The following is a 27,731-nucleotide window of genomic DNA, read 5'->3' on the forward strand; positions in this document are numbered from 1 at the left end:
TTGATACAATACATCTTATCTGCTTTATACTTTGTGCAGGTGTTGCACACCGAAAAGACATCTACAAGCTTACAACACATCACAATGCGACAGTTTGTGAGCTGCTATTTTCGGCATGCGACACCATAGTACGACATAGTATACATTAAGCATTAATATGCTCCTCCTAGAAAATATTTTAGCAATATTGAGGGTTTTGACCCGTGCTTTCCAGAGCCTGTCGAGAGCGAGTACTCGAGACACAGAACAGGAAGTGTTATGGAAGTGTCTACTCACAATAGAAGGATAGGATTCCGAGTTAGAATACTGCCTCAAAAGCTGTGTCATCACGTCATCGCCTCTCTCTCCCTTGTCCTTCCCATCTTTCTTGCCTCTGTCCGAACTCAATGACGCAGGAATGCTCTTAAATAAATAGTTAAAATGCAGTGCTTATTTTGTCAAAAGGATGAGTCACCAAGGCATCTATGCAGTCACTTTTACACACTGAGGGTGGTTAAATGTGACATGCTAAGTGGGGATACATTATTCAATGCAAAATAAATAAATAAGGGAAACTCACAAGCTGTCATTTCTGTGAGATTTATCAGTCTAATCGAAGACCACCCTCCCCATCCCTACCCCTCTTAGTCATACTGGCTATTTGCAAGTAAAATAGCACGCTTGTTATTGTTTGTATCCTGAAATGAAGTGACAGACGTGGAGTCACGGTAGCTGTTAATTACTGGTAGTTTGTCACAGTTGCTGCTCATTAAAATTCTGGGAATGTGCCATGTCAACATTTCCGTTGGCAGCGTTGCTAAGTGAGATGTTTTCTGCTCGTAAAGCTCAGACATCTTGGCAGAAGTATGTCTGAACGCAGCTCGCAGCTCACAGCTCACACAGACACATGACGGGCTGTCACGATCATGACCTTTTAGTTCAGAATTAATTGTCATTCGGAAAATAAAAATAAATACATTTCTATTTGTACGCTATCATTACACAGGAAAGATATGATAAATAACTTTTAATATACAAAGCCTATTACTGAAACATACAAAGAAATGACTGACAATTACCAGTACCAATAATCAAAATAAATAATGGTACTATGGCGAAAACTACAAGCTACAAGCCCTCGACACGTTGTGATTTTAGTGACAAAACTTTAGCCATTTTTGGCCCGAAATGCCTAAGATTAGTTAAAAGAGCATGGACAACTACATGGAAAAAAATATAAAGATATTACATTTCTGTTAATGTTATCCCAGCTGTTTTTACACTGATGAATGAAAATTATTCTAATGATTATACAGAAATAAATGTTATTAGTTTAAATAATTGCTATCAGGCGATTGATTATGTAATAATTGTGACAGGCCTAGACACACACAACCTCAAACCGGCCTCCAGATTGACTCTCTGCCTTTCTTAATGTCCAAATTAGTGTGTTAATGTCCAAATGCCAGATGCCTGCGCACATCTTGAAATGAACTTTGTGATATAATGATGTCCCCATTTGAAAATCTGAGGCTTCGGATTGCTGATTGACTCGTTGCAAAGCAGTGACATGGTGCATCAGTATTGCAATTAATCCGATAACATAACGATTCGCTCTCAGGCAGTGTAGTGTGGCAGTGTGATAATTGCCATGATCAGAGGTGTAATTATCTCTCGTTGAGAGGTAGGAGGTAAAATGTCATTCCAGTCACACAGCAAAAAAGAGCAAAATGACAGTAGCGTAGTGGCTGAATGTCTTTTCCTTTTGAAATGGATGTGTGAGGGGGGACTTGTAGCATTGCATCTTATATCATTGAAATTACTGTATATCATATATATGTTATATACGTATATTATTGGAGAGCCTGTCCATTTCCCTTTAAAATGACGGCCCAATCCTACAACAAAAGCAAACTTCTGTCTCTGCATTATGTCTGTCTGTCTGTCTGTCTGTCTGTCAGTCTGTCTGTCTGTCTGTATCAATTTATTCCTCAGTAGTTTATACCAATATATCTAAACTTGGACCTGGGTATTGACCATTGATATATGAAAGGAGTGAGGAAGCTGAATTTTTACTTCTCCCAAAATGAATCTGTTTCTGTGAACTCTATAACTCAATAAAGACTAATGTGGGTGGAGAGGGGCCAGTGACTCATAGGAAAGGGTAGGGCAACAGATACGGGATTACTTCTGATATTGAAATACTAGTCCATATCTAGACAACAAAATCATGTTTTTATATAGCCTATAATTATATGGAAATGTACTTGAAATGAAAATAACTTTTGTAAAGGTGCACATCACAAGTGGAGGAAGTTGCTACAGTAGTTGTATTGACTGTACTTGGTATTGGCCTGTGCAGTATAGATATACTGTACATTGTAGATGTATAGCATTCAGAACTAGCTCCATTTGCAATGCTGTGGAAGCCTCTCTGTTGTTGACTGTGAAATTAAATGCATATCAATGACATACTGTAGGTATGAGTTTACCCGGCGTGTCCTGACACCACAAAGCTGATCATATGTATGATTATTGAATGCTGGGGGCGGGGCAGATTTAGCTGTTCAAACTCCTTTTCCAACATTTATAACATGTTGGAAAAGTAACATACAGTTTTTTTTTCCCAATATTTGAATATCCAGTGATTAGTTTCAATTATCTGTTGCCCTGTGTTCTTTTCTTTATAGTGGCATGCTTTTACTGGGGCTGTAGACACACACAACACCAGGGAAAACGGCAGCAGAGAGAGAGAGAGCTGGCTCAATGGTGCAAAGTTATAAAGGACTTTGATTTATACGCATACTTTAGCAAGCAGCACGCCCAGCGAGGCTCGGCTGCACATAGCCTATTGACGCGCGTGCGTGCGCGCTCGTGCGTGCGTGTGTGTGTGGTCACTGGTCAATAAAGCACAGAAGCTTCAATGACAAAATGGTTTCATCAGCTGTGTTGGAAAGAACCCACTGTAGCACTAGCACGCTAGAGTGACCTAACGACCAATCGGCAGACGGAAACTTTTATACAGTTGCATGCAGCTGTTGTCGTGCAATTTCTCCTCAGTGGGTTCAGTGGGTTGGTATATTGATCTGAAATGGATTGAAGCAATCAATTGAAGCTGTTAGCATTTTTTTGCCGCAGGCTATGGAATCTGCAGTCGCGGTCTCAAGTCTGCATTTAGTTTAGGGTGTCCGCATACACAGGAATGGATTGGTGGAATGAACATGCATAGATTAAAGTAAAGATCCCCATAAAACCCAAATGGTTTTATGGGATCTGCGATTTCTTCAACTGGTTGACTGCTGTAGAACAGCAAGAACATAGGTTTAGAATGATAATAATCAGAATTCTACATATTGTGCTAATTGTTTAGGAAACAGAGTGCTAGTGCGGGACGGCCTCCTTTAACACTGTTTCATAAATCACAGATTAGGACTTTAGGTCTAGCAAAGGTTTGCAGTCGTGAGAAGATTTCATTAACGTTGATCCATGTGACCACCACAGCTGCATATGTGCACAGGAGGAGAGATGGTGAAGTCGAGAGCAGCGTGTCTTGTCCCTGTGGTTGTGGAGGTGAGTGTCTGTGCTGCGTCACCAAATACCCACGCACCAAGTTTGACGTCTGTCCCCCCCCCACCCTCCCCCCTCTCCCCCCTCCCCCCTCCAGTGCACGGCACCATGAAGTCAGCACTCGGTTCTCTGACATCAGAGAGGGAGAGGTTGAAACAGCTGCTGGGTCATCACGAAGCTACAAGCCCGCCCACCACCCCGCAGGCTCTGGGTATGAAGAATGCACTAGCTGCGGTATGTAACAGTGCACACGTGTGTGTGTGTGTGTGTGTGTGTGTGTGTGTGCGCGCACGCACACATGCACGCACACACACACACACACACACACACACACACACACACACACACACACACACACACACACACACACACACACACACACACACACACACACACACACACACACACACACACACACACATTATCGTACCTCACTCAAGTCAAGTCAAGTTTATTTGTACGGTACTATAGCCCTTAATTCGCTGTTACAGACTGAAAGGGCTTTACGGTTCCACATTTAACAAAGGAAACTAACGAGGTAAAAACTCCCAAGAAGAGAAAAGAAAGAAAGCTCAAGAACGGTCACAAAAGAGGGAACCATACTCGTGCTACCATACTTATGCAGAGTTGTAGATGTAGTAGAATAAAAAAGTACAACACATTGTGGGATAAATACATGTGTGACAGCACTTTTGTTGGATTTCTTGTCGTGTGTGTGTGTGTGGGTGTGTGGGTGTGTGCGTGTGTGCGTGCGTGCGTGCGTGCGTGCGTGCGTGCGTGCGTGCGTGCGTGCGTGCGTGCGTGTGTGTGTGTGTTTGTGTGTGTGCGTGCGCATGTGTGCAAGTGTGTGGGTTGTTGGAATGAAATTTCTCCACCTGAAGAAAACATTCAACAGTCCATCACCTCCTACTCAGAGTCTGTTTCCTTTGTCGTCTGTCAGACAATACCATGCTGTCTTCCTCATTTTACACCGTTGACAGTTTCAGCCATGGAGCTTCTGTTGTGGCACATTGTTCACGCAAGCCATCATTTTACCTTGTCTGTAGCCTAACCTCAGAGGTTCTCAACTTTTGTTTTGGGTCCCAAGTTTGTGCCAAAGCAAAATGTGTGGCTCTGTGCAAAGACCCAGTTGAGAAACACTCCGATTATTATGCGTGTTACATTAATCAGTCACTGAGAATTCCTTCACACATAAGGTTAATAATATGTGACTGAAGTAGTTTTTGTCTCATATTGTTTGTTTTCAATTGTTTTGCTTTCCAGACATTTGGGCTGATATACTCATAACACATTATGGATATGTAAAAAAAAATCATGAAAGCTTTGATTTGGCCAGGTTAGTTCAAGGTTAGTTTAAGATGAAATTACATTAGCATCCATTTAATCAAGTATTTATTGAAATAAAAGTACAGTTTGCACTGCAGTATGCATTAATAGTTTCTTGAGTTAGTTCCTATAGTTGCTTGAGTTTTGTACGTTCTCACTTTGTACTGTCTCTCCAATTGCGACTTTGAGTTATAAAATCTATGCATGAAAATAGCTACTGTATAGCCTACACATACAGTTTATTATTATTACTCAATAGTTTGTTGGTAGTTGTCTTTGTTTGAAATGGACCTATCAAGCATGTAAATTTGACTGCGTTTGTTGTTTGGGTGTGTTGTGTTAATAAGCGGTTATTTCCCTAGGCCATAGCCCAGAACTCTGAGCTGAAAGAGCGCCTATACAAGATTCACGCAGAGTCCCGCATCGTAGAGCCCTCAGTGCTAATAAACATATCTACCGCCCTGCAGGTGGGTGTGGGAATGTGTGATGAAGCCCCTCTCATACCTCCCTTCACCCTTCCTTATTCATCGTTATTACACAGCAAAATCCTCTGTGTTGGGGAGAAACGGCACCTATGTAACCGAATAGTGTGTCGTCGCCGGTTCGATTCCGGCTGGAGACCTGTGTGTGTGTTGCATGTGTTTTCCCCTGTGTTTCTGCCCTTTATCAGTTTCCTGTCTCTCGTCAATATCCTGTCAAAAAAAAGTATTCAACTGCCAAAAATATAATCTCTAGTTGATGAAGGCTGAGCGGTGATAAGTGTCACGCCACTTTTGCCTTTGTCTAAAAATGTAATCTTCCAAGTTGATTTAACTTAAGTGTAAAACATATTGTAAAAATGTACTATTTTTACACTCCCGGTTAGAATAACAGAATTTTGCTGTGTACTATTATGATTTTTGCTTTCAACCTCATCTGGCTCCATTGTGTCAAGTTTTCCACTGAATGTCTGTGACTTCAGTTGGTCATCGCTCTCCAGTCCCATTCACAATCATGTCCTTCAACTCTCATCTCCTCACTCACTCCACTTTGGCCCCAACCAACCAAAGGGTTTCTCTGTGTTTGTGGGGAGGGCTGTCTTGTCAAACAAGCTGAATTTTTATTCTCCTCTCCAAAAATATGATATTTCCTCTCCTCTGGGATCACGCACAGTCAAGGCATTCGGGTGGTGCAGGGGTAAAGCACCTGTCCATCATCATGAAGTCTAGGAGGGGTTCGAATCAGACTTGGCGAGCATCTATACGACCACAGTTGGCCGTGTTCAGGGCAGGATCATCCCCCCAGTAGAGTATAACAGCAGTGGCAAAATAGAAATATGTGGGATGGATTATTTTGCGTAATTACTAAATGGGGAGAAGAAATTGGTAGAAATAATTAGCGAATGAAGAAGAGGACAGAGAGACAGGAATGCAATCATGTGTACATGTTCCATATGTCTCACATGCACTTCAGAAATCAGCCATCAGAATCTGGTTTCCTCAAGGACTCGTTGATTAATCAGATTTGCTGACAAGAGTGCAAGCTGATCCACTTAATCACGTCCCTGGCCGGATCCTTGCAGAACGACCTGTGCTGAACAACCTGAGCTAAGCTAAAAGCGTTCCTCTGAGATTAGCTCCGCGGTGATAGTCAGACCATGACCATACAGGTGTCACGCACAAAGAAAGATGAGAAAATCTAGGGGATCCTATCCACCGCAATGCATCCAGTTTGCCACGGCGTCTACACAAACACAGTTTCAGGCTGTGTTCAGGGGGAGGGAAGGCGGGCGGGGTGGGTGATCTTTGTCGCTGCGCTAGCCAGTGGTGTAAAGTAACTAAGTACATGTACTCAAGTACTGTACTTAAGTACAATTTTTAGGTACTTTTGCTTTACTGGAATATTTCCAATTGTCTATACTTTTGCTTCTACTCCACTACATCTCAGAGGCAAATATTGTGCTTTTACTCCACTGCAATTATTTTAAAACTTTAGTTACTAGTTACTTTGCAGATATAAATCATTACATTATAAAACATACATTAACCACTTCAGCCCTATCTTATACCTCGGCAATTTGAAAATAGCCGATCTACAAGCTCACAACGCGTCGCAGCTTTGAGCTTGTAGATCTGCTATTTTCAAACATCTTAGTACTTTTACTTTTGGTACTTTAAGTACATTTTGATGCCAATACTTTTGTACTTTTACTCAAGTACATTTTTAATTCTGGACTTCTACTTGTAACAGAGTATTTCTGCATTGCAGTATTGATGCTTTTACTTAAGTAAAATATCTGAGTACTTTTTCCACCACTGGCGCTAGCAACTCCTACAGGCTGGGCAGGGTCTGTCAGCCGGGGGGTGTTGAACGGGAAGGAGTGCGAAGGCGCTACATCTTCCCGGGGGGGGGGCTTCTAACTAACTGGCAGGTGAGCCAGTAGGGTAGAACAGCGATGGCAACACAAAAACGTGTGGCGAGGAATTAATTGGCATAACGACTAATTTGGGAGGAAAAGAAAAAATAATTGGCTACTCTAAATTTAGATTTAAAAAAAAAAATGTCGCTGCCCTGCTTTCATCCTTACTTCTCTTATGTCTTCTAGAAACAGGACTCCAGAGAGGAATCTTGTCACCTGGTGCACCAGGCCTCCCACGAGAGCAGGGCGTCCATCACGGAGTCTCTGTCCGAGTTCTTTGACGCACAGGAGGTTCTGTTGTCAGCTAGTTCCTCTGAAAATGAGGTAAGGATATGCACTGCTCCTGTCTCCTAAATCTCAACAGTATTCTGAAAAACGTATGTTTCTATATCAGTGGTGCTCAATCTTTTTCATGTCAAGGACCCCCAAAATTATATGTATTTGGCCGCGGACCCCCATCAAAATATTTTGTTCCAGGGACCCCCCAGAAGCAAAGATTTGAGTTACAAATGTTCGCTTTAAAAATATATATATTCAAAGATTTGCACATATTTTCAAGATTTTTCAAAAATAGCAGATCTACAAGCTCGTAGCGCGGCACTCGGTGCCGCGCTATGAGCTTGTAGATCTGCTATTTTTGAATAGCCCAAAGTGTAAAATAATGCTTTTTAGCTCAAATCTAAAAATGACACAGTTCCAGGTCTTAATGGGTTAATAATGAGTGTAGTTGTTTTGGGGGGTATTTGCACATACATTACATACATTAAATTTGTCCTCTGCATTTACTCATCCTAATTATGGCCGGCCTCTACATCCACTACATCCAATTGAAGTGTTATTTCGTTGAACCTTTTAACCAGGACGTCAACTTAATTGGGATTAAAAACCTTTTTTAAAGGGAGACCTTGCCAAGAAATTGAAGACAATATAAATACAAGGTACAGAAACGTACCATCAAAATGCATACCATGACACAAAGACTACATTGAAGAAATCTGCTTCGTAACTATACTGCAGAGTTTCTCAAAGTAGGTGGAGTGTCCACCAGGGGTGCCGTGAAAATTATTTCATAATATTTGGAATTTACTAATATCACTTTTAAATGTATTTTGTGTGTCAAGTACAAAGCCATTTGTAAACAGTTCTAACCGAAATGTATATTCTCTCAAGTTTCCCTTGTGACATGATATATCTTGTAGGAAAGAATGAATGCGTGTACATCTGAATATTGTGGTCACCATCATCTTAATAATAATAAACAATAGTAAAAATCATTATAATGATACAAATAGGTATAGTAAGTAGAGACTGTCATACTGTTGGTAAATGTCAAAGCAGTACAACCGTTGAAAAGCTTTCACACAGCAGGTTAAAATGTCTTTGTGACAGGAGAAGCACACAAGAATCAACGAAAAACTTCTGCACACTGCCTGACTTGCACAGTACAAGAGGAAAATGTTATTAGGCTACAAGACGCAACGTTTGCGGTCACTAAGAAATTCTTCAAGCATGCTTGAAGAATGTCTTGGTGACCGCAATCGGTCTTGGTGACCGCAAATGTCAAAATAGTAAAAGATGCCATGAATATGAGGTGGTAGAGTGAAAAGTAACAATGCAATGTTACTTTGTGTGTGCATCCTTGAGAACTACTGTAATGGAGTGAAATGAAAGTACACTTTAATATAGTATACTAACACTGTATTACAAATGACTGGAAAATATGTGTACTTTCGATTAGTACACTACATTATCACTATTATTACAGTAGTAGGTAACTTCAATTTAGTGTACTTTCTACACTAAATAAGTATGCTGAAATAACATATTTTAAGTACTGCAGTGCAGATATAGTATTTAGTATTATTTATATTTTAGTAGCCTACATTGAAGTTGAGTTTAATGACTTTTACAAGTATGTTAAATATATTTTAAATGATCCCCAAAAAGTATATTTTTAATCATCATTTGTACCCGTCCCACGGCACGTGTGGCACTGCTGCTATATTTGAAAACGTCTTGACCATTTTCTCTGTCATATGTAGGGACACCTGGTGTAAAGTGATTGAAGGAGCAAGTTGTGCTCTCTGCTGCAGACAGAACATCTCTTGTGCCAGCAGCCGCTGCAGTGCTCAGACTCACCCAGACAGAAAGCTCCTGTCTTGCGCAAGCAATGTGCAAATGGCAGATAATCCATTAAAACCGGGAACGCATCTGTGTCATTTTACTGTAGATTTCTTTGGCTATTCAAAAATAGTAGATATACAAGCTCGTAGATCTGCTATTTTTTGAAAAATCTTGGAAATTTGAAAATCTTTGAATGTATATTTTTTCAGAGCTTACATTTGCAACTCAGACCTTTGTGTCTCGGGGGGGTCCCTGGAACAACACATTTTGAGATGGGGGTGTCCGCGGCCAAATACATATCTAAAAACATTATGTTGCTATATCAGTGGTGCTCCAACTTTTCCATGTCAAGGACCCCCGAAATGATTGCTGAAATGATGTATTTGACCCGTCCCACGGCACGTGTGGCACTGCTGCTATATTTGAAAACGTCTTGACCATTTTCTCTGTCATATGTAGGGACACCTGGGTGTAAAGTGATTGAAGGAGCAAGTTGTGCTCTCTGCTGCAGACAGAACATCTCTTGTGCCAGCAGCCGCTGCAGTGCTCAGACTCACCCAGACAGAAAGCTCCTGTCTTGCGCAAGCAATGTGCAAATGGCAGTTAATTACTCACAGCTAAAAATACCTGGAGAGAGCCTGTGATGTCAATTTGGAATCGTGTTTCCTGAGGGATCGTGTCCCTCAGGAACACGATCCCCCCCACTGGTTGCCTTGGATCCCTGCTGTCGAGGGAGACGCGCGTGATGCTGCTGCTGGAGGACTGATGATTCAATGACTTTGCTGTGTGTTTTAGGCCTCAGAGGATGACTCATACATCAGCGACATCAGCGACAACCTGTCCATGGACAACTTCAGCCACGAGACGGAAATCGAGCGACAAACCTCAGGTGGGTGTGTGTGTGCTGTGAGGCTGTGAAATATTTGCTGAAATGTCTGGACAACCTTCTTGTGCGTATGTTATGAAAATGGCTTGCATTTCTTATTACCTGTGATCTTTTATTTGATCATTAAAGGGATATTTCACTTTCAAAAAAACTTTTGGTCATTTTATGGTCTAGTCAGGCTTTTGTGAACCCCCCAGACTGTTTTTTAAGTTGCTTGATTCAGTATTTAGATATTTGATATTCATTTTATCAGCCACGCCCCCTTCCTATGCAAACCCATTATAACTGCAAACTCCATTTTTAACCCGTTTAACCATCAAAAACACCCGTCCTTGGTTCTGGTGACTCAACCTACCCTCCTAATGCGTGAGAGGGCCGTGTTTTTTTTATAACTTTTTTCATTTATTTTTTATATATATTTTTGTATTTAATTTTTTCATTTTCAAAAAAAAAATATTAAAAATAAATGAAAAAAGTTATCGAAAAAACACGGCCCTCTCACGCATTAGGAGGGCAGGGTGAGTCACCAGAACCAAGGACGGGTGTTTTTGATGGTTAAACGGGTTAAAAATGGAGTTTGAAGTTATATTGGGTTTGTATAGGAAGGGGGCGTGGCTGATAAAATGAATATCAAATATCTAAATACTGAATCAAGCAACTTAAAAACGGTCTGGGGGGTTCACAAAGCCTGAGTAGACCATAAAATGACCAAAAGTTTTTTTTGAAAGTGAAATATCCCTTTAATGTCCTCTCTTTTCACACCTGTAAGTTTCTGTTATCCTGACTGCTTCATAATCCTGTTGTTGCTAGGAGACAGGTGAAAACCCTTGTCAACGTCCTTTCAGCTGTTTAGAACACTAGCTAACTTTTTTTGTGTATAAAGCATTATTTTGACCAATCTGCATGACAGAGTATGTTAATACAATAACTAACACAACTGTAGTTGGTCTACCTGCTCTTCTATTGAGACATTTAGATATGGTCTTCTATAAAGAACAAACTGGTTGGTATAGCATGAAGCTCAAAACCTAATATCCCCCCTGCTCAAGCTGGCGTTCTGTCTTAAAACAATAATAGTATATTAGAAATATTACGGACATTTCCTGTAGACTCGCTTGCTACAGTAGCTACTGTTTCTCTGATAGTTTTGATTACGTTACAGTCTTTTTTTTCCTACGGTAGCGGTCCCAACTGGAATTTCACAACGTTCAGGACAGCGTTATTGTTGTTTACAGCCTGAAACCATCTGTAGTACTGTACCTGACCAGTTTGGCTGTGAAATGACCAATTCTGACCTGTACAAACCCTCTTGTCACACAGGCTGCGCGCAGAACGGTGCCCCAGTGGGCCAGCGGAGGTCGTGTTTGCCCGCCCCTTGCCCCAACACCAGCACTGTCAGCCTGTGGAACATACTGAAGAACAACATTGGCAAAGACCTGTCCAAGGTGGCCATGCCCGTTCAGCTTAATGAGCCTCTCAACACCCTGCAGAGACTGTGTGAGGAGCTGGAGTACAGCGAGCTGCTGGACCGCGCCGCCCACACAACCGACCCATTTGAACGCATGGTGAGAGCAGCGTTGCCGGATTTATGCAAGAGAAATAAGCGGTCTACGAAAACAAGCCCAAAAAACAAGCACACACACACACACACACACACACATGAGCACACACAAGCACGCACACACACACACACACACACACACACACACACACACACACACACACACACACACACACACACACACACACACACACACACGTTGTGCGCTTGTACATCTGCTCTTTTCAAATCAATCTTGAAAGAAATGTGGAATGTTGAAACGTTTTAACTACACAAATCTTGTATAGGGGATCCTTGCCACAAAATATTTGCAGATGGGGGTCCACGGACAAATACATATTAATTTAGGGGGTCGTTGACATGAAAATGTTTGAAAACCACTGGTTTAAACAACATCACGAAGGAAGCCTAAATAAGAAACTACGCTTTAGAAACAAGACCCCCAAAAGAAAAACGCAACCTGCAACTACCAGTATTTTACAAGAGACTTTACAGAAAAACAAGCACAAAGAAGTTCACTTATAATAAGCAGACTTGGCAACACTGGGTGAGAGATAGAAGAACTTTATTAGACGTTTCAATTTCGGTCACCAGCGTTTCGGTCAGCAAGACCTTCTTCAAGAAGCATGCTTGAAGAATGAAGAAGTCTTGGTGACCGAAACGTTGCCATTAGTAAAGTTCTTGTACTGTGCAAGTCGGGCAGTGTGCAGGTGCCTTCGTTCATTAATGTGTGCTTCACCTACACACCTGTCACAAAGACATTATTACCTCATTTGCCAAAGCCTTGCAGCCTTGCAGCAGTTTCAGCAAATTTCAATAGCGAAATTAAACTGTCCCCCATTTTGCTGGGGACCCCCCAGAACCCCCTCAAGGACCCCCGGATCCTACTTTTAAAACCACTGCTGTAATGAATGGACGGTGAGAGGGAAGATACTGTAATTCTCTGTATTGCCTGCTCTGGGCCACATGACAAATATATTATACGGAAATATGCAAATATATATATAGTCATTCGCGAATATTTCACATGAACACTAACATCTATCTGTCTGTCTGTCTGTCTGTCTGTCTGTCTGTCTGTCTGTCTGTCTAGAAATGTACACATGCATCACTGTTGTTGAGGCCAACAGTATATCAACCTCTATCAATCGCTGGGATATTGCAGATTATGAGTTTTGATAATATAGCTTGCAGCCAGATAAAGCTCAGGCTGTATAAGCCGTGAGGAGACCATTGGCCAGACCAACGCAAAATGAGCTTATCTGTTAAAAGTCAATGGCATGTTGATGTCGGGTCTCCAGTCCATGAGATGGAATAGAGGAAAGGGCCTTCCCGAGGCCATTAGAAATAAAGAGCTGAAGTAAATGGTTGATTTGGTTCCCTGAACTTCCCTCCCTTCCTGCACTGCTCCACCAGCCTCCTCTAAAACCCATCAAAAATAGATTGCTCTGTTGCCAAATGTATTAGCATCCGAGACTCATCCTCCCACTCTTAAAGCGGTATATACTTTGAAACACTTCTGGGGTCATTTTAAAGTTGCTCTGGCTTTTTGCTTGATTCAGTGCATAGATATTTGATACTAAGTACTCGAAGCTATTACAAAGTGGTTAACGCTATTACTGCAGTGTATGAGCTATCAGCAGTTTTAGACCAAAGGCCGTTTTAGACCAAAACTATCAATAATGGTTATTCAAAATTACATTTACAATTAAGGCATCTAGCAGAACGAATTATACATTTGCAAGGTAGTTGTTCTGTAAGTATCATGAATGATTGTCAAACAACAACAACAACAACAACAACAACAACAACAACAAGGCAAGTTGAGGGATTAAGTTAGAGCAGGGGTTTTCAACTGATTATGAACCAGGGACCACCACCTTGATTGAGATTCAACCTGGGGACCACTGTTGTGTTGGGAACTTGGGAGGGGGTATATGGGTGTGGTGTGAGTGAAAAAGCTATTCAATCAAGCCCTTAACAGTCATTATTTAACTGAGATATGCTAGTGGTCCAGAGCTAAAAAAAAAGAAAAAAGATTGAGAACCACTGATATTCTCCCATGGTTTCCCTTATTCTGTTCTCTTAACCTTCCATATTAAACTCATGATAACTGATTCATTGCAACTTATGTATTAGCAAGCAGACACATGCGATTGATTATGGGCACATCAACCAGACAAGCCGGTACAGTTTCCCTTGAGATTCTAATCTAATCTTCCCATTTCTGTGGAAGTTCTTCACATCCGACTTCACAGTAACTGACAACATTGATGGGTCATCTTACGTCGCCAGGTAATTTACTGCTTTGTTTCTCAACTAGTGGACGATAAAATAAAATAAAATACAAATCTTCACTTTCCTACATTACTAAATGCATGGTCAGGGACCACATGCAATACCTTCACGGGCCACCAGTGGTCCACGGACCACCAGTTGAAAACCCATGAGTTAGAGTGCTGAGTAGTAGCTAGGAGAAGAAGTAAACACACCTACAGTAGCATAAACAGACAAGAAAACAAAAATAACATACTCGTACTTGTATTCAGGCTCAAGCCATTCATTCTGTGTGTGTGTGTGTATAGTCTCAGGCAGGAAGGTGACACCACTATATTTTGACAAATGGAGTACATGTGTAAGTAAGCGGGTCCTGTTTCACATCTGCTCTCACATCTGAAAATAGATTTGATCGATGGAATGGGAGCGGATGCAGAGAGGGTCGAATTCGAGAAGCCAGAATACACTGCTACCTGCTAACTGCCTTTTCTTGTAACATCTAAACTCCTGTAGGTTCTTGCATCATTCTAAATAGCGCACGGGCCGGTCACGTCATATCCTTGGTTAATGTCTCCTCTACTGAGAACAATGGCTTCCATTATAGCATGCTAACTTTCCAGGAATAGAAAGCCTGCAGTTTCTAGTAACTTGGATTCCAATCGATGATTCCACTGGTATGAAAATAGGTTGAACATTATTTAACAAATTTAACACAAATCTTCGCTTCTGGGGGTCCCTGGCACAAAATATTTTGATAAAGGGGTCCGCGGACAAATACATAACATTTTGGGGGTCCTTGACATGAAAAGGTTTGAGAACCACTGTGCTAGACCGAGCTGTGCCTTAAAAGTAATCAATAGAATATTTAAATCAGGTGACCAATTAAGGGAGGCTGAAATTAGTGCGACGTGCTGGCTGCTGCTTTCTGAACTAATTGGCGACGGGAAAGGTTTTAATTTTGAAGTATGTGGAGCTGCAGTAATCTAGACGGGAGGACATGAGTGTTTACAGTACGTGGGAGGTGGAGAAATGTGCAGCCTGAGGAGGCGTCTGGTTGTAAAATAACTGTGTTGTTAAGAAAGAGAATCAGAAGCAAGTAGAGACCTGTGCACATTGTGGAAGTAATGACGAGTGCTCACTGCTCCTGCACAACGGGATCCTCATGGGGCCATTTCTATACTCTCAGAGATCAATTAAAACTCTGTATTTTTCTGTGTGCTCCCTGACCATTACAACAGCACCCAGACTGAAGCACTCTACTATCAGCCATCGGCTAATCAGCACCATTACACACAAGTGGAGAGGAAATTACAACTGGCGGCAATCAAAAAGAGATTTCACACATAGTGAACTCTCTCAAGTTCTCTGGGACTCATTATATAGGCATACAAACCCCTCGGTTTTTAATGAGAAATAGATCACCTAGGTGATAAATACAAATCCAATTTGTTTGTTTTTATTTGTTACTCAAAGCTAAAGGCAGATGCATGCCTTTTTAATTTGAAAGTCATGCATGCCTACTTAAAGTGAAAGAGTGATTGTGTGCCAACTCAAAGCAGAAGAGTGTGCCTAGAGGGGTCCGGGCTGGGTGGGGGTGTGTCTCCGGATAGATAGAAACATTGTCGTCATAAACTTCCTATGCCAACTCAAAGCGAAAGAGTAATGCGTGTTTGGATACGAGGCATGAATCGACTGTCAACAAATGCGGGCCCTATGGTTTACTTCATTGCAGAATGAATGATTTAGGAGAAAATTATACATTGGTGATAAAGCAGGTGGATGCAGGAAATAAAGTACAGCTGGAGCTGGTCATGGGTGAAATTGGATGTTGAAATTGAGGTTAACCCTTTAAGGCCAGGAAGGGAACGCATGTGTGTCATTTTAAGATTTCTTTGGCTATATAAAAATAGCAGATATACAAGCTCATAGCGCGGCACCGAGTGCCGCGCTATAAGATCTGCTATTTTTTGGGAAAAATCTTGAAAATTTGTGCAAATCATTTTTAACTCAAATCTTTGCTTCTGGGGGTCCCTGGAACTAAATATTTTTAGATGGGAAGGGGTCCGCGGACAAATACATATTATTTTGGGGGTCCTTGACATGAAAAAAGTTTGAAAACCATTGAAAATATAGCAACATAAGTAAAAAATAAAAAAAAAACTTTAGGAAAAAAAAACTGTTTAGAAGACATTTGTAAAATCCCCAGAAGCAAATATTTGAGTTAAAAACTTTCGCTATAAAAAAGTATATATATATATTCAAACTAAAGATTTGCACACATTTTCACGATTAAAAAAGAAATAGCAGATCTACAAGCTCGTAGCGAGGCACTCGGTGCTGCGGTATGAGCTTGTATATCTGCTATTTTTATAGAGCCAAAGAAATCTTAAAATGTCACAGATGCGTTCCCGGTCTTAAAGGGTTAAAGGACATACGTTTTCCAGACAATACGAGCTACAGGAAATAGGGATATTAAGTGGTTATATGCTTGTCAATCAAACGTGAGTCCATACTGAACCAAGTGTTCTCTGTGTGCAGGTGTACATCGCCACATTCGCTGTATCGGAGTATGCCGCCAGCTACTACAGAGCGGGAGGTAAACCCTTCAATCCTGTCCTGGGAGAGACCTATGAATGTGATCGACCAGATAAGGGCTTCCGCTGTGTCGCAGAGCAGGTGTGTATACGGGGCGAGTCACCACTGAACAACACGCACACGGAATCCATTTAATTCCCTTTCACCCAAATTGAATTGCTCTTTCATCCAACAGGTCAGCCATCACCCGCCTATCTCAGCATGCCATGCCGAATCTAAAAACTTCACGTTGTGGCAAGGTAGGCAAACTCAGAAATCCTCTGTGAAGGAGTTTTGGAATGGAGCATCGCGGTACAGTAGTTCAGGCAGGCCTGGAAGTCGAGCCGCCGGTCCCACATACAGTACGGCCACGGTTCTAAATGGTTAAATCTACTTGGGTCTATTTAAGCAGACCTGAGAGGAAGCACTGCAAAACAGAATGCCGGCTAGACTCCAAATTAAATAAAAGTCTCAATCGCAAGAATATCATGAGGACAAGAAAACAGCCAGCGGCACTCATTATGAATGTCCTTTTCACATTTGTTATGCCTCACCAAGACAGATCTACGGACGCGTTGCAACCTAATTGGTCTTCCTCCGCGTCTATTTAAGCAGACCGACACTATTTTATGCTCAACATCTCTTGCCGCGGCCACAATGACAGCTCATCAAGTGTTCAAACTCCCTCCAGCTCCCCAGCCTGCTCCTGTAGTTGCACTTAATTTCACGTTGGCAGCATTATGTCATTCAATGCGGGTTCATTATGTATCGTATAATCTTCTTTTAATTTATGTGTAGGTTTAGGTTCTGCCCTATGAGGGGGTTTTTATGTCTATTGTTATGTCATTGCAAATAACTGTAAGCTTTGCTTCAGGGTGGGTTTGTGATCTCAGAGTCTGTGCCTGTACTTGCACAGCTTATTCTGTAATATCACGGGGGCATAGCGCCACACCGCCAAATACAATGCAATATCATTGCAATAAATGGTTTTCATCTTGACGTGAGCGTCTGACTGAACCCATTTACTGCTGTGAGAAAGAGAGTTGCACCAATTTATATGGGTTCTAATGAAAACACTTCACTGTTAAGTATGAGATTCATTCATACAAGCTATTTGCTCAATCTGTAATCCGGTCTGTCAGGGCGGATTTTAAAGCTACAATCCGGTGCTTGTTTGGACGAAAGATTAACCAATCTATTCTGCATGGTAGAGTATGTTAACAAGCACATGTGCAGTGATTGAAGGTGGTCTCCCTACTCTCCCTACTCTTGCTTTGAGATCTGTTGACACTGGCGTAGGTTGGTAGGACACCCATTGGTTAACAATGTCAATAAAGTTATTTGAAGCAGATGGCCGTAGATCCGCAATCTTGACTGTAGTTCGGACATTGTTATAGTTGCCTCTGTCCATCGGGAGAGGTGACATAAAACCTGCACATTGTAGCTTTAAGCATCTTTTATCCAGAGTGTCATTCAGTAACTTAACACAGTTAGTTCAGTGTATGTTCAATTGCAGGCTGTCCAGATATAACTGAATAATTGAAGACTATAGACGAGTCACTGGAGCAGTCTTTTCAAACAGCTTCCCTCAAGAATAGCAGCGCTGCAACTATCGATTATGTTCTTATAGTGATTATTCTATTGATTATTTTCCGATTAATCGACTAAGAGAGAAGCACCAGAAACCAGGAAAAAACAGGTGCTCACAGGAGATATAAAAAGGTAACTATAGTAAAAGTGTCAATGGCGCTCACTGATCAAACAGGATCAAAACATGTGAAAAAACAACAGACAATCTGGGCACTCAGGAGTAAAATGGAGGAACAGCCTGAATTTATCAAAAGGCAACTGCCAACATGTTTCGACCTCGGAAGGTGTTCATCAGGGCAAAAATGAATTAGAGAAGCACGTTTTATTTTTATATATAGGTTATATATACGTTTTCTTTTCATATCATTCTTAGATTATTTTACATAAACAACAAATCAATTGTTTGTGTATAATTTTCAGAGCATGTTTAGTTCCATCGATCCACCTTGGACCAATGGAACTGACATAGTATACTTTAAGTTCTTATTTATTGGGATAAAACCTTAGTATTTCGCCAATTCTTTGGGGGCAGACTTATACCCTCGCGACCCACCAGTGGGCCCTGGCCCACAGGTAGAGGACCACTGTGGTAAACAACCATGCTGACCGTTCTGATGTCCTGGTTGTGTAGATATGAGGTGGAAGAACAAGTTCTGGGGGAAGTCCATGGAGATCGTTCCTGTGGGAACCACTCATGTAACCCTGCCTGGGTGAGTCCGTCTCTACAGTGTAGGACCAGATAGTGTGTGCACTGCAGACTTGTACGTACGTACAGATACACACACATACACGCGCACGCGCGCGCGCACACACACACACACACACACACACACACACACACACACACACACACACACACACACACACACACACACACACAATGTTTTTATATCAACGAATTGATGCAAAGACATTCTAATTTATTTTCATAATTGACTAATGGTCGACTAAGGTTCGTCTGATGAACCTCTTAAAGGGATATTTCACTTTCAAAAAAACGTTGAGTCATTTTATCGTCTACTCAGGCTTTTGTGAGCCCCCAGACCGTTTTTAAGTTGCTTGATTTAGTATTTAGATATTTGATAATCATTTTATCAGACACGCCCTCTTCCTATACAAACCCATTTACCACTATATCAAACTCCATTTTTAAACTGTTAGATTAATCAAAAACACCCGTGCTTGGTTCTGCTGACTCACCCTGCCCTCCTAATACGTGAGGGGGCCGTGTTTTTTCGATTACTTTTTTCATGTATTTTATTTTTTTATTGTATTTAACTTTTTTCATTTTCCAAAAATAATATTAAAAATACATGAAAAAAGTAATCGAAAAAACACGCCCCCCTCGCGTATTAGGAGGGCAGGGTGAGTCACCAGGACCAAGGACGGGTGTTTTTGATGAATCTAACATGTTCAAAATTTAGTTTGAAGTTATAATGGGTTTGTATAGGAAGGGGGCGTGTCTGATAAAATGAATATCAAATTTCTAAATACTGAATCAAGCAACTTAAAAACGGTCTGGGGGACTCACAAAAGCCTGAGTAGTTTTTTTTAAAGTGAAATATCCCTTTAAGCCCTATTTTATAATGTGTTGTACAACAGTGTTTGTGCAAAATTAGCAAATCAATTAAATCAATTAGTGCAAACAGACATGCACCATCTACTGTATGTAATCACAGCACAAAGAGACGAGCCGGTCCTGTGTTGTTCCAACAGATCAGGAGATCACTACGAGTGGAACAAGGTGACGTCCTGCATCCACAACATCCTGAGCGGCCAGCGCTGGATAGAACACTATGGAGAGATCTGCATCAAGAACTCCAGCAGTGATATCTGCCAGTGCAAGATCACCTTTGTCAAGGTGAGGAGTGGTGGAAAGTAACTAAGTACATTTACTTAAGTACTGTACTTAAGTACAGTTTTGAGTTATTTGTACTTTACTTGAGTATTTCCAATTTCCAATACTTTTACTTCTACTCCACTACATCTCAGAGGCAAATATTGTACTTTTACTCCACTACAATTATTTGAAAACTTTAGTTACTAGTTACTTTTCAGATATCAATTATGATATTATTAAACATCCATTAACCACTTTAGCCCTATTTTATGCATATGGCTATTTGAAAATAGCAGATCTACAAGCTCACAACGCGTCGCATCGCGACGCGTTGTGAGCTTGTAGATCGGCTATTTTCAAACATTTTTGTACTTTTACTTTTGGTACTTTTGGTACATTTTCATACCAATACTTTTTACTTTTACTCAAGCAAATTGTGAATTCCGGACTTTAACTTGTAACAGAGTACTTCTGCATTGCAGTATTGATACTTTTACTTAAGTAAAACGTGTGAGTACTTTTTCCACCACTGAAGGTGAGGAACATTTGATCTCTCTCTCTCTCTCTCTCTACATACATTAATAATAAAGCAGATAACATTAATAATAAAGAAAAGGTTTTTGGCAAAATCCAGATAACTCCACATTTAATGTTTCAGAGTTAAACAAGGCCATGAAATTGATACATTTCTAGTGCAATATTTGATATTCTTTCATATAAAACAAGTAAAGTAAAGTGCTGAAATTGCAAAAACAGCCCATTAATTGCTAGTCTGATTAAGTCAGTGTCTCTGACGCATGACGAACGCACACAAAATGAATACACAATGCGCCGCGGAGGGGACTTGCTGTACAGCGCGCTATAACGTGCGTGCGTAGGCTATCTCGTTACCACGTTTCTTCTGCCTGTTTCCTTCCTATTATTTCTGCAATACGGAACAATAGAATACACAATGATCATAAGACCGGGAAGGAGAGCCCAGCGGGGGCATTCGCGCTCCCACCATGATACATAATGACACGCATGAAGTGAACCGACGCACATGACGCACCATAATCTATTGACTATTTTAAGCAGGGTCTTTTTGCCTGGTCTAATGGTGCTTCTTGTAAGCTATACAGTACTTCTTCATCTTAAATATCAATAACTCCTCCATGATTATCAACTAATTTATGATTATTAGCCTATGGTGATTGGTGATAGGCTTGGATCGTTTTGATGCCCCATCGGGAACGTGGTGCCCTACGCACAGTGCGTGGTCTGCATGAGCGTATAGAGGCGGCACTGGAAGAGAGTGAGATTGTGTGTGCGTGTGCTTGTGTGTGTGTGTGTGTGTGTGTGTGTGTGTGTGTGTGTGTGTGTGTGTGTGTGTGTGTGTGTGTGTGTGTGTGTGTGTGTGTGTGTGTGTGTGTGTGAGAGAAAGAGAGAGAGAGAGAGAGAGAGAGAGAGAGATATGGTCTTGATTCGTCCATCAGTTTGCGAGATTAGTGCTGGACACACACACAAGCACACACATGGGGTAAACATCATCTGTTGCCTTTGGCCTGGCAGAGATAACAGAGCAGACGTTTGAGCACATTGTGTTTTCTTCGGTGCGCTGAAGGCCAGTGTGTCCAGTAGCATTAACCCATTAAAAAGATGTTTTCTAAATCCTAACGCTTTAAAATAGACATATATATTCAAAGATTTGCACAAACTTTCACGATTTTTTACAAAAATAGCGCTACGAGCTTGTATATCGGCTATTTTTGAATAGCCTAAAGAAATCTAAAAATGACGCAGATGCGTTCTTAATGAGTTAATGAACCACAAATCCTAAAAATAAGTAACAGTTTGGGACATATGAGGTTTCCACCCCGACAGGGACTATATACTATACGTTATCAGTGGGTTTTAATAAAAGGTTTCGTTTTCCTCGTTAAGTCTGCGGTCTCGGTGGAATATTGAACATTGCAGACGGTGTTGTTCGTCTCCCTTGCCCGGAGAGAACAGCCTCCATCTGTGCACTGTGTCTGTGATGTCTGAGGGCCTAATGATGGTGCTCTATCCTCTGGAGGAGTGGGTTCATTAGCTGTAGCGTGTGAGCAATGAAAAGGCCTTCAGAGGCTATGCAGCGCTGCAGGTCAAGACACGTCAGCGCTTGTTAAGCACCCCCCCTCCCACACACGCACGCACGCGTGTGTGCGTACACAAACATACACACACACACACACACACACACACACACACACACACACACACACACACACACACACACACACACACACACACACACACACACACACACACACGATTATATTACTATACTTGTGAGGACATATTAAGACGCTCATTTTATGAATGCCATTTTTATAATTTCTTGACATTTTTAACCCTCAAAGTAAAGCCAATGTGATAGGACAGAGGTAGGGTTGTGCAGGAGAGGTATGGGGGAAAAAATAATAACACAGGTTTCAAACAGGTCAAATAATCAATGATCAATGATATATACATATATACAGATGGCAGGTGTAGTAGCAGGTATGTACATGATGACCTGACGTCTCAATAGCTAAAACTAACCCCAAAGGGGTTGGGGTATTTTCCTAATTGTAAGCTCAACTTAACCCAACATCTTTTTAAACCATAAAAATAATAATGTGAGGACCAAGAAAATTGTCTTCACAATGTCTGTTTATCAAATTCTAATATACTTGTGGGGACATTTGGCAAGTATAGTAATACTGCCACCCGCTGGTTGACCACGGCAGCCAGCACGGAGGTTTGACTGTTGGATGTCTCTTCTCTGTTTTAACCCAAGAGAAAGACAAGTTCTCATCTATACAGTCTTACTTGACTTTCTATTTACATCCTGGTATACTCAACACAACACAGGTGTGCCTTGGGATTTTGTGACAACCACACATTATTGCAATATATACAACCATACAAAAAGATCTGAAATATTTTTACATTCATTATATCAGTGCTTTGTGTGCACTCGTTTCCCAATACAGAGGGACATTCTGTCTATACAGTACCATACAATAGTTTTTGGTCATTACTAGTTTAATAACAATTAACAATTAAATAAATAAATAAATAGAGCAAATACTACAAATATGTGAGCTTGTAGATGTGCTCTTTTCACTATTATTACAGGTGTACCTGGAGATTTTGATTGAGGCCTACCCGTTCTTTGAAAACCACTGGGCTAAACTGTCTATGATGCTGCTGTATATATTTCTTACATAGTTCACTGTATAAGTACTTTTGATACACTTTTATCCAAAGTGGATGAAACAAAAACAACAACAACAACAACAACAACAGCCAAATTGAATCAGATTGAGCATAGATGAGTTAAAGACAGACAACTCTGTTTTGTGTGCACACTAGGCCAAGTACTGGAACTCCAGTATGAACGAGGTGGAGGGTTCCGTCACAGACCATAAAGGCAAGGTGATCCACAGACTGTTTGGGAAGTGGCATGAGGGGGTTTACTGCGGAGACCCCCCCTCAGCCACCTGCATCTGGAGAGCAAGTAGGCTGATTTAACTGGAATCTCTTTCTTTGCATTTTAAAGCTGCAATCCCGATCTTTTAACCACTTAAAACCTAGTGTTAGAGACTGAGTTACAACTGTACTTGGACTTTCTGTTGATACCAAATATTTTAGCCAAAAATAGCAGATCTAGCAACGCAATGCGTTTAGAGCTTGTAGATCTGCTATTTTTGGCAAATGTTCCCCCCAGAATAGCCATGCTGGGCGGTTCAAGTGTTTTAAAAAACAAATTGCAGGAATTGTATTTTGTGTGTAGGAAATAATCTTTAGTCAACTTTAGTCAATACTTTATCTTCAATATTATTGCACATGAAACATGAAAACACAAAACACCCCCCAAAAAAGTGGTGTCCTACCGGAGAGTACATTTCTAAATGGAAGAGTAGTAGACCACCTCCAACCACTGTAGATGTACAAGTTATATTGTATTAACACACACTCTACCATACAGATTGGTTAAAATAAAGTTTTATTCATTAAAATAAGGCCCGGATCGCAGCTTTAAAGGGTTTCTAATTAAGCACTTTGACAATAGGTGACGCCCTTCTTCTACCCAGCAAAATCCTGAATGGTAGTTTACAGTAACACTGAGTGTAAACATATATTTACTATGTGTGGCTGTGATGGTGTGCATTGCAGATGCGATGCCAGCTGATCATGAAAGGTACTACGGCTTTACCAAGTTTGCAATGGAGTTGAACGAGCTGGATGCATCGCTGAAGCCGCTGCTACCACCCACAGATACCAGGCTACGACCAGACCAAAGGTGACACACCACACAACCACTTACACTATAAACTTACGGTTGTTTTTGAAAAAAATTAAAAATAAATAACAAATTACAATATTAATTAAAAGAAAGTTGTTTTGTTTTTTTTCTTGTTAAAAGGTTAAAGCTCTATATTCTGATAGTATTGCTATTAGACTGGAGTGTTTGTTCAGTAACAGGGGTCTCTCCATCTCTCCAGCTATTTAGTAAAAAGAAAATTCATTTTGAGGTTGGGATACCAATTTCATCCAATCAGGAGAAAACAGAGAGAACCCGACAAAAATAATAGCTTCAGTTTTCAAGTGTTCCAACTTTGACTGCTCATTTTTGTTTGTTTCATTACTTTCCATTTCACGTGTTTATCCTGTATCCTTAGATTATGAGAGCAATAGCGATTACAGTACAAGACACCGCTTATAACCACAAATACACCCGCACTAATTTGGCCTGAATGTGTCCTATTTTTTTCCTCAATGTTATTCCGGTGTGTGTGTGTGTGTGTGTGTGTGTGTGTGTGTGTGTGTGTGTGTGTGTGCGTGTGCGTGTGTGTGTGTCAGACTGCTAGAGGAAGGGGATGTAGAGGGCGCTGAGCAACACAAACAGAGGATTGAAGAGCTGCAGAGGGACAGGAGGAGAGTCCTGGAGGAGAACAACCAATCACACGAGGCCAGATTCTTCAGGTACTCGTTCTACTACTATACCCAAAAACGTAAAAGTACTAAAGTATTGGTATCAAAATGTACCGAAAGTACCAAAAGTAAAAGTACTAAAATGTTTGAAAATAGCAGATCTACAAGCTCACAACGCGTCGCGATGCGACACGTTGTGAGCTTGTAGATCGGCTATTTCCAAATAGCCTAGGTATAAAATAGGGCTAATCTGGTTAATGTATGATTTATAATGTCATGATTTATATCTGCAAAGTAACTCGTTTTCAAATAATTGTAGTGGAGTAAAAGTACAATATTTGCCTCTGAGATGTAGTGGAGTAGATGTAAAAGTATAGACAATTGGAAATACTCCAGAAAATAAATTTGCCTCAAAATTGTACTTAAGTACAGCACTTGAGTAAATCAAATGTACTTAGTTACTTTACACCAGTAAAGTAACTGTCTGCTGCAGAAGAATTATTCATTATACTATATTGTTATTATGGTTACTTATACATAACCTTTCTATTTTACCATCACTTATAGTACTTATATAAATACATTATGATATTTGGAAGCTCGTAAGAGCCTAGATGTCTCCACTAGGCCTGATAGCTATTGTTTTGGTTACAGCCTGGCTGTCTTGTTATGGTTCAGCTTATCCTTGAAGCAGCTAGTATTACAATAGTCTGATCCCTGTGCTCCTTGGCAGGACTACCATACCACCGACCTGAGTGCTATTGTACTTCTCTCCATGATATCATGTACATTAAAGCAGAACCATCACCACCTAGAATATTGTCTGGACTCCGATTGCCTCATCAATTAACTGATTTATCCAGAATTCCATGACACTGCATATCAATCTAAAACAGTGGTTCTCAAAAAAGGACCCCCAAATTATTATGCATTTGGCTGCTGATCTCCGTCTAAAAATATTTTGTGCCAGGGACTAACCCATACAAGATGTGTTAAAATGATTCAAAAATCTACTCAAGTTTTGTATTGTTCTTGTTGGCTTTACAGGAAGTCGAGGGATGATACATGGGTTACTAACAACACTTACTGGGAGCTGCGGAAGGAGCCTGGCTTTGCCCAAGCGGACTGTCCTGCACTGTGGTGATCCACGTGGACTGTCCTGCACTGTGGTGATCCACGTGGACTGTCCTGCACTGTGGTGATCCACGTGGACTGTCCTGCACTGTGGTGATCCACGTGGACTGTCCTGCTCTGACTGTCCTGCACTGACTGTCCTGCACTGTGGTGATGTGTGGATGACAGCTCAGAGACATTTGGACCTCCTACTAAGAGACTGTGACCCAGGCTGGCTCTGGGGAAGACTCTTTTCCATAGTCTTGTCATCTGCTGTTCCACGCTTTAAGCCTGAGTTATGCTTCAGTGTACGGCAGTGCCGTGCACCGAAAATAGCCGATCTATCAGCTCTCACCGCTTGGCACGGTATTTTTGGCCCGTGGCGCCGTCGTACAACAGAGTATATGTTAAGCATTACTGTACAAGCTTGTCTTCTTTACTGCAATTCACCCAATTATTGCCTTAACAGTCGATGCTTATCAAAGTTGCGTAACGTATTTATGCAAGCTTTTAATCTGAATGTTGATCACATTTTTATGCAAAGTTTGTGCAGTTTTCCGCCTGTTGTGTTAACTTTTACGTACCGATGATGAGAACAAGCACAGGAAACCTAGTTGGTACGAAAGGACAACAAAGAAACTCTGAGAAGAAGAGCCCCTCATGTGTGTTTGTTGCTGCTTTACAGTGACACCTGCTGTTCACTGAACATCACTGTCGTCTTATCACAGACATTCTCTACCTCGGAGATGAAATAGCCTTGTTAAACCATTGATTAGGTGTATACAGTATGTGTCATATATATATTTATTCTGCACCTTGTCTGATGCCTTACTGGTTGAAATTACAAATTTTAAATGTTTTAAAAATGTGTAATTTGTAAAAGAGAAAAGAAATATTATGGGAAAAGAAGTGACTCGGTTTTATCACAGCAGCTGAGAATTGTACTGTTTGACCATATTAATAAACTACTGTTACCGATGGTAACAGGAACATGTTGATGGATATCATGGAAGATAAAACAAAGAACGAAAAACATTTTTTCAAATTCAGTCAAATTTCTTAAACATGTTTTACCGGAACATGTTACATGAGCTCAAATAAAATCTTTACTGTTGTCTTGTGTGGAGTTACTATAGTAGTGTAACTTAGCCCATTGGTTTTCAAAAAGTGGGGTCCAGGGACCCTCAGTCTTTGGGGGGATCCAGCAAAATGAGTTAAAGGACGACTTCACCCATTTTCAACCTATCTTCATTTAATTGGTCCTCACTAATGCTCATGATAAACTGGTACCATTTTTTTCTACTTGGTCTGTGTCTCATAGGAGGGCTGTGGACAGTCCAGAAACCTGTCTACCAGTCATCATCATTAAGCAGGAATTTTTTTTCAACAAGATTTAAAACATTTTATTTAGATATTTATTAACGCGAGAACAATGGATTCTATTATTGCATTGCAACTTTCCAGGAATACAAAGCCTGCAGTTTCTATTAGCTTGGATTCCCCATCGATGATGTCACTGGTAGACGGGTTTCTGAACTGTCCAAAGCTCTCCTTA

General features: G+C 40.9%; 1 protein-coding gene across 3 annotated transcripts in view; it reads left to right on the forward strand.

Annotated features, from left to right (window-relative positions):
• The window catches only part of osbpl3b (oxysterol binding protein-like 3b), a 105,408-nt gene extending 78,143 nt beyond the window's left edge, over nt 1-27,265 (forward strand). For 2 of the 3 annotated variants that reach the window (XM_084049716.1, XM_084049717.1), the window contains 12 exons: nt 3,644-3,780; nt 7,457-7,594; nt 10,190-10,283; nt 11,601-11,845; nt 16,657-16,794; nt 16,889-16,952; nt 18,914-18,992; nt 19,999-20,143; nt 23,501-23,645; nt 24,305-24,431; nt 24,992-25,114; nt 26,111-27,265. In XM_084049716.1, coding sequence (XP_083905842.1) covers nt 3,644-3,780; nt 7,457-7,594; nt 10,190-10,283; nt 11,601-11,845; nt 16,657-16,794; nt 16,889-16,952; nt 18,914-18,992; nt 19,999-20,143; nt 23,501-23,645; nt 24,305-24,431; nt 24,992-25,114; nt 26,111-26,207 — 1,532 coding nt within the window. In that variant the 3' untranslated portion in view covers nt 26,208-27,265. The remainder of the gene's footprint in view (nt 1-3,643; nt 3,781-7,456; nt 7,595-10,189; nt 10,284-11,600; nt 11,846-16,656; nt 16,795-16,888; nt 16,953-18,913; nt 18,993-19,998; nt 20,144-23,500; nt 23,646-24,304; nt 24,432-24,991; nt 25,115-26,110) is intronic. The other variant, XM_084049718.1, reaches the window with a different exon arrangement.
• The last annotated feature ends 466 nt before the right edge of the window (nt 27,266-27,731 follow it).

This window comes from Gymnoscopelus microlampas, assembly GCF_963454915.1.
Source record: "Gymnoscopelus microlampas genome assembly, chromosome: 3".
In the NCBI taxonomy this organism is placed as follows: Eukaryota; Metazoa; Chordata; class Actinopteri; order Myctophiformes; family Myctophidae; genus Gymnoscopelus; species Gymnoscopelus microlampas.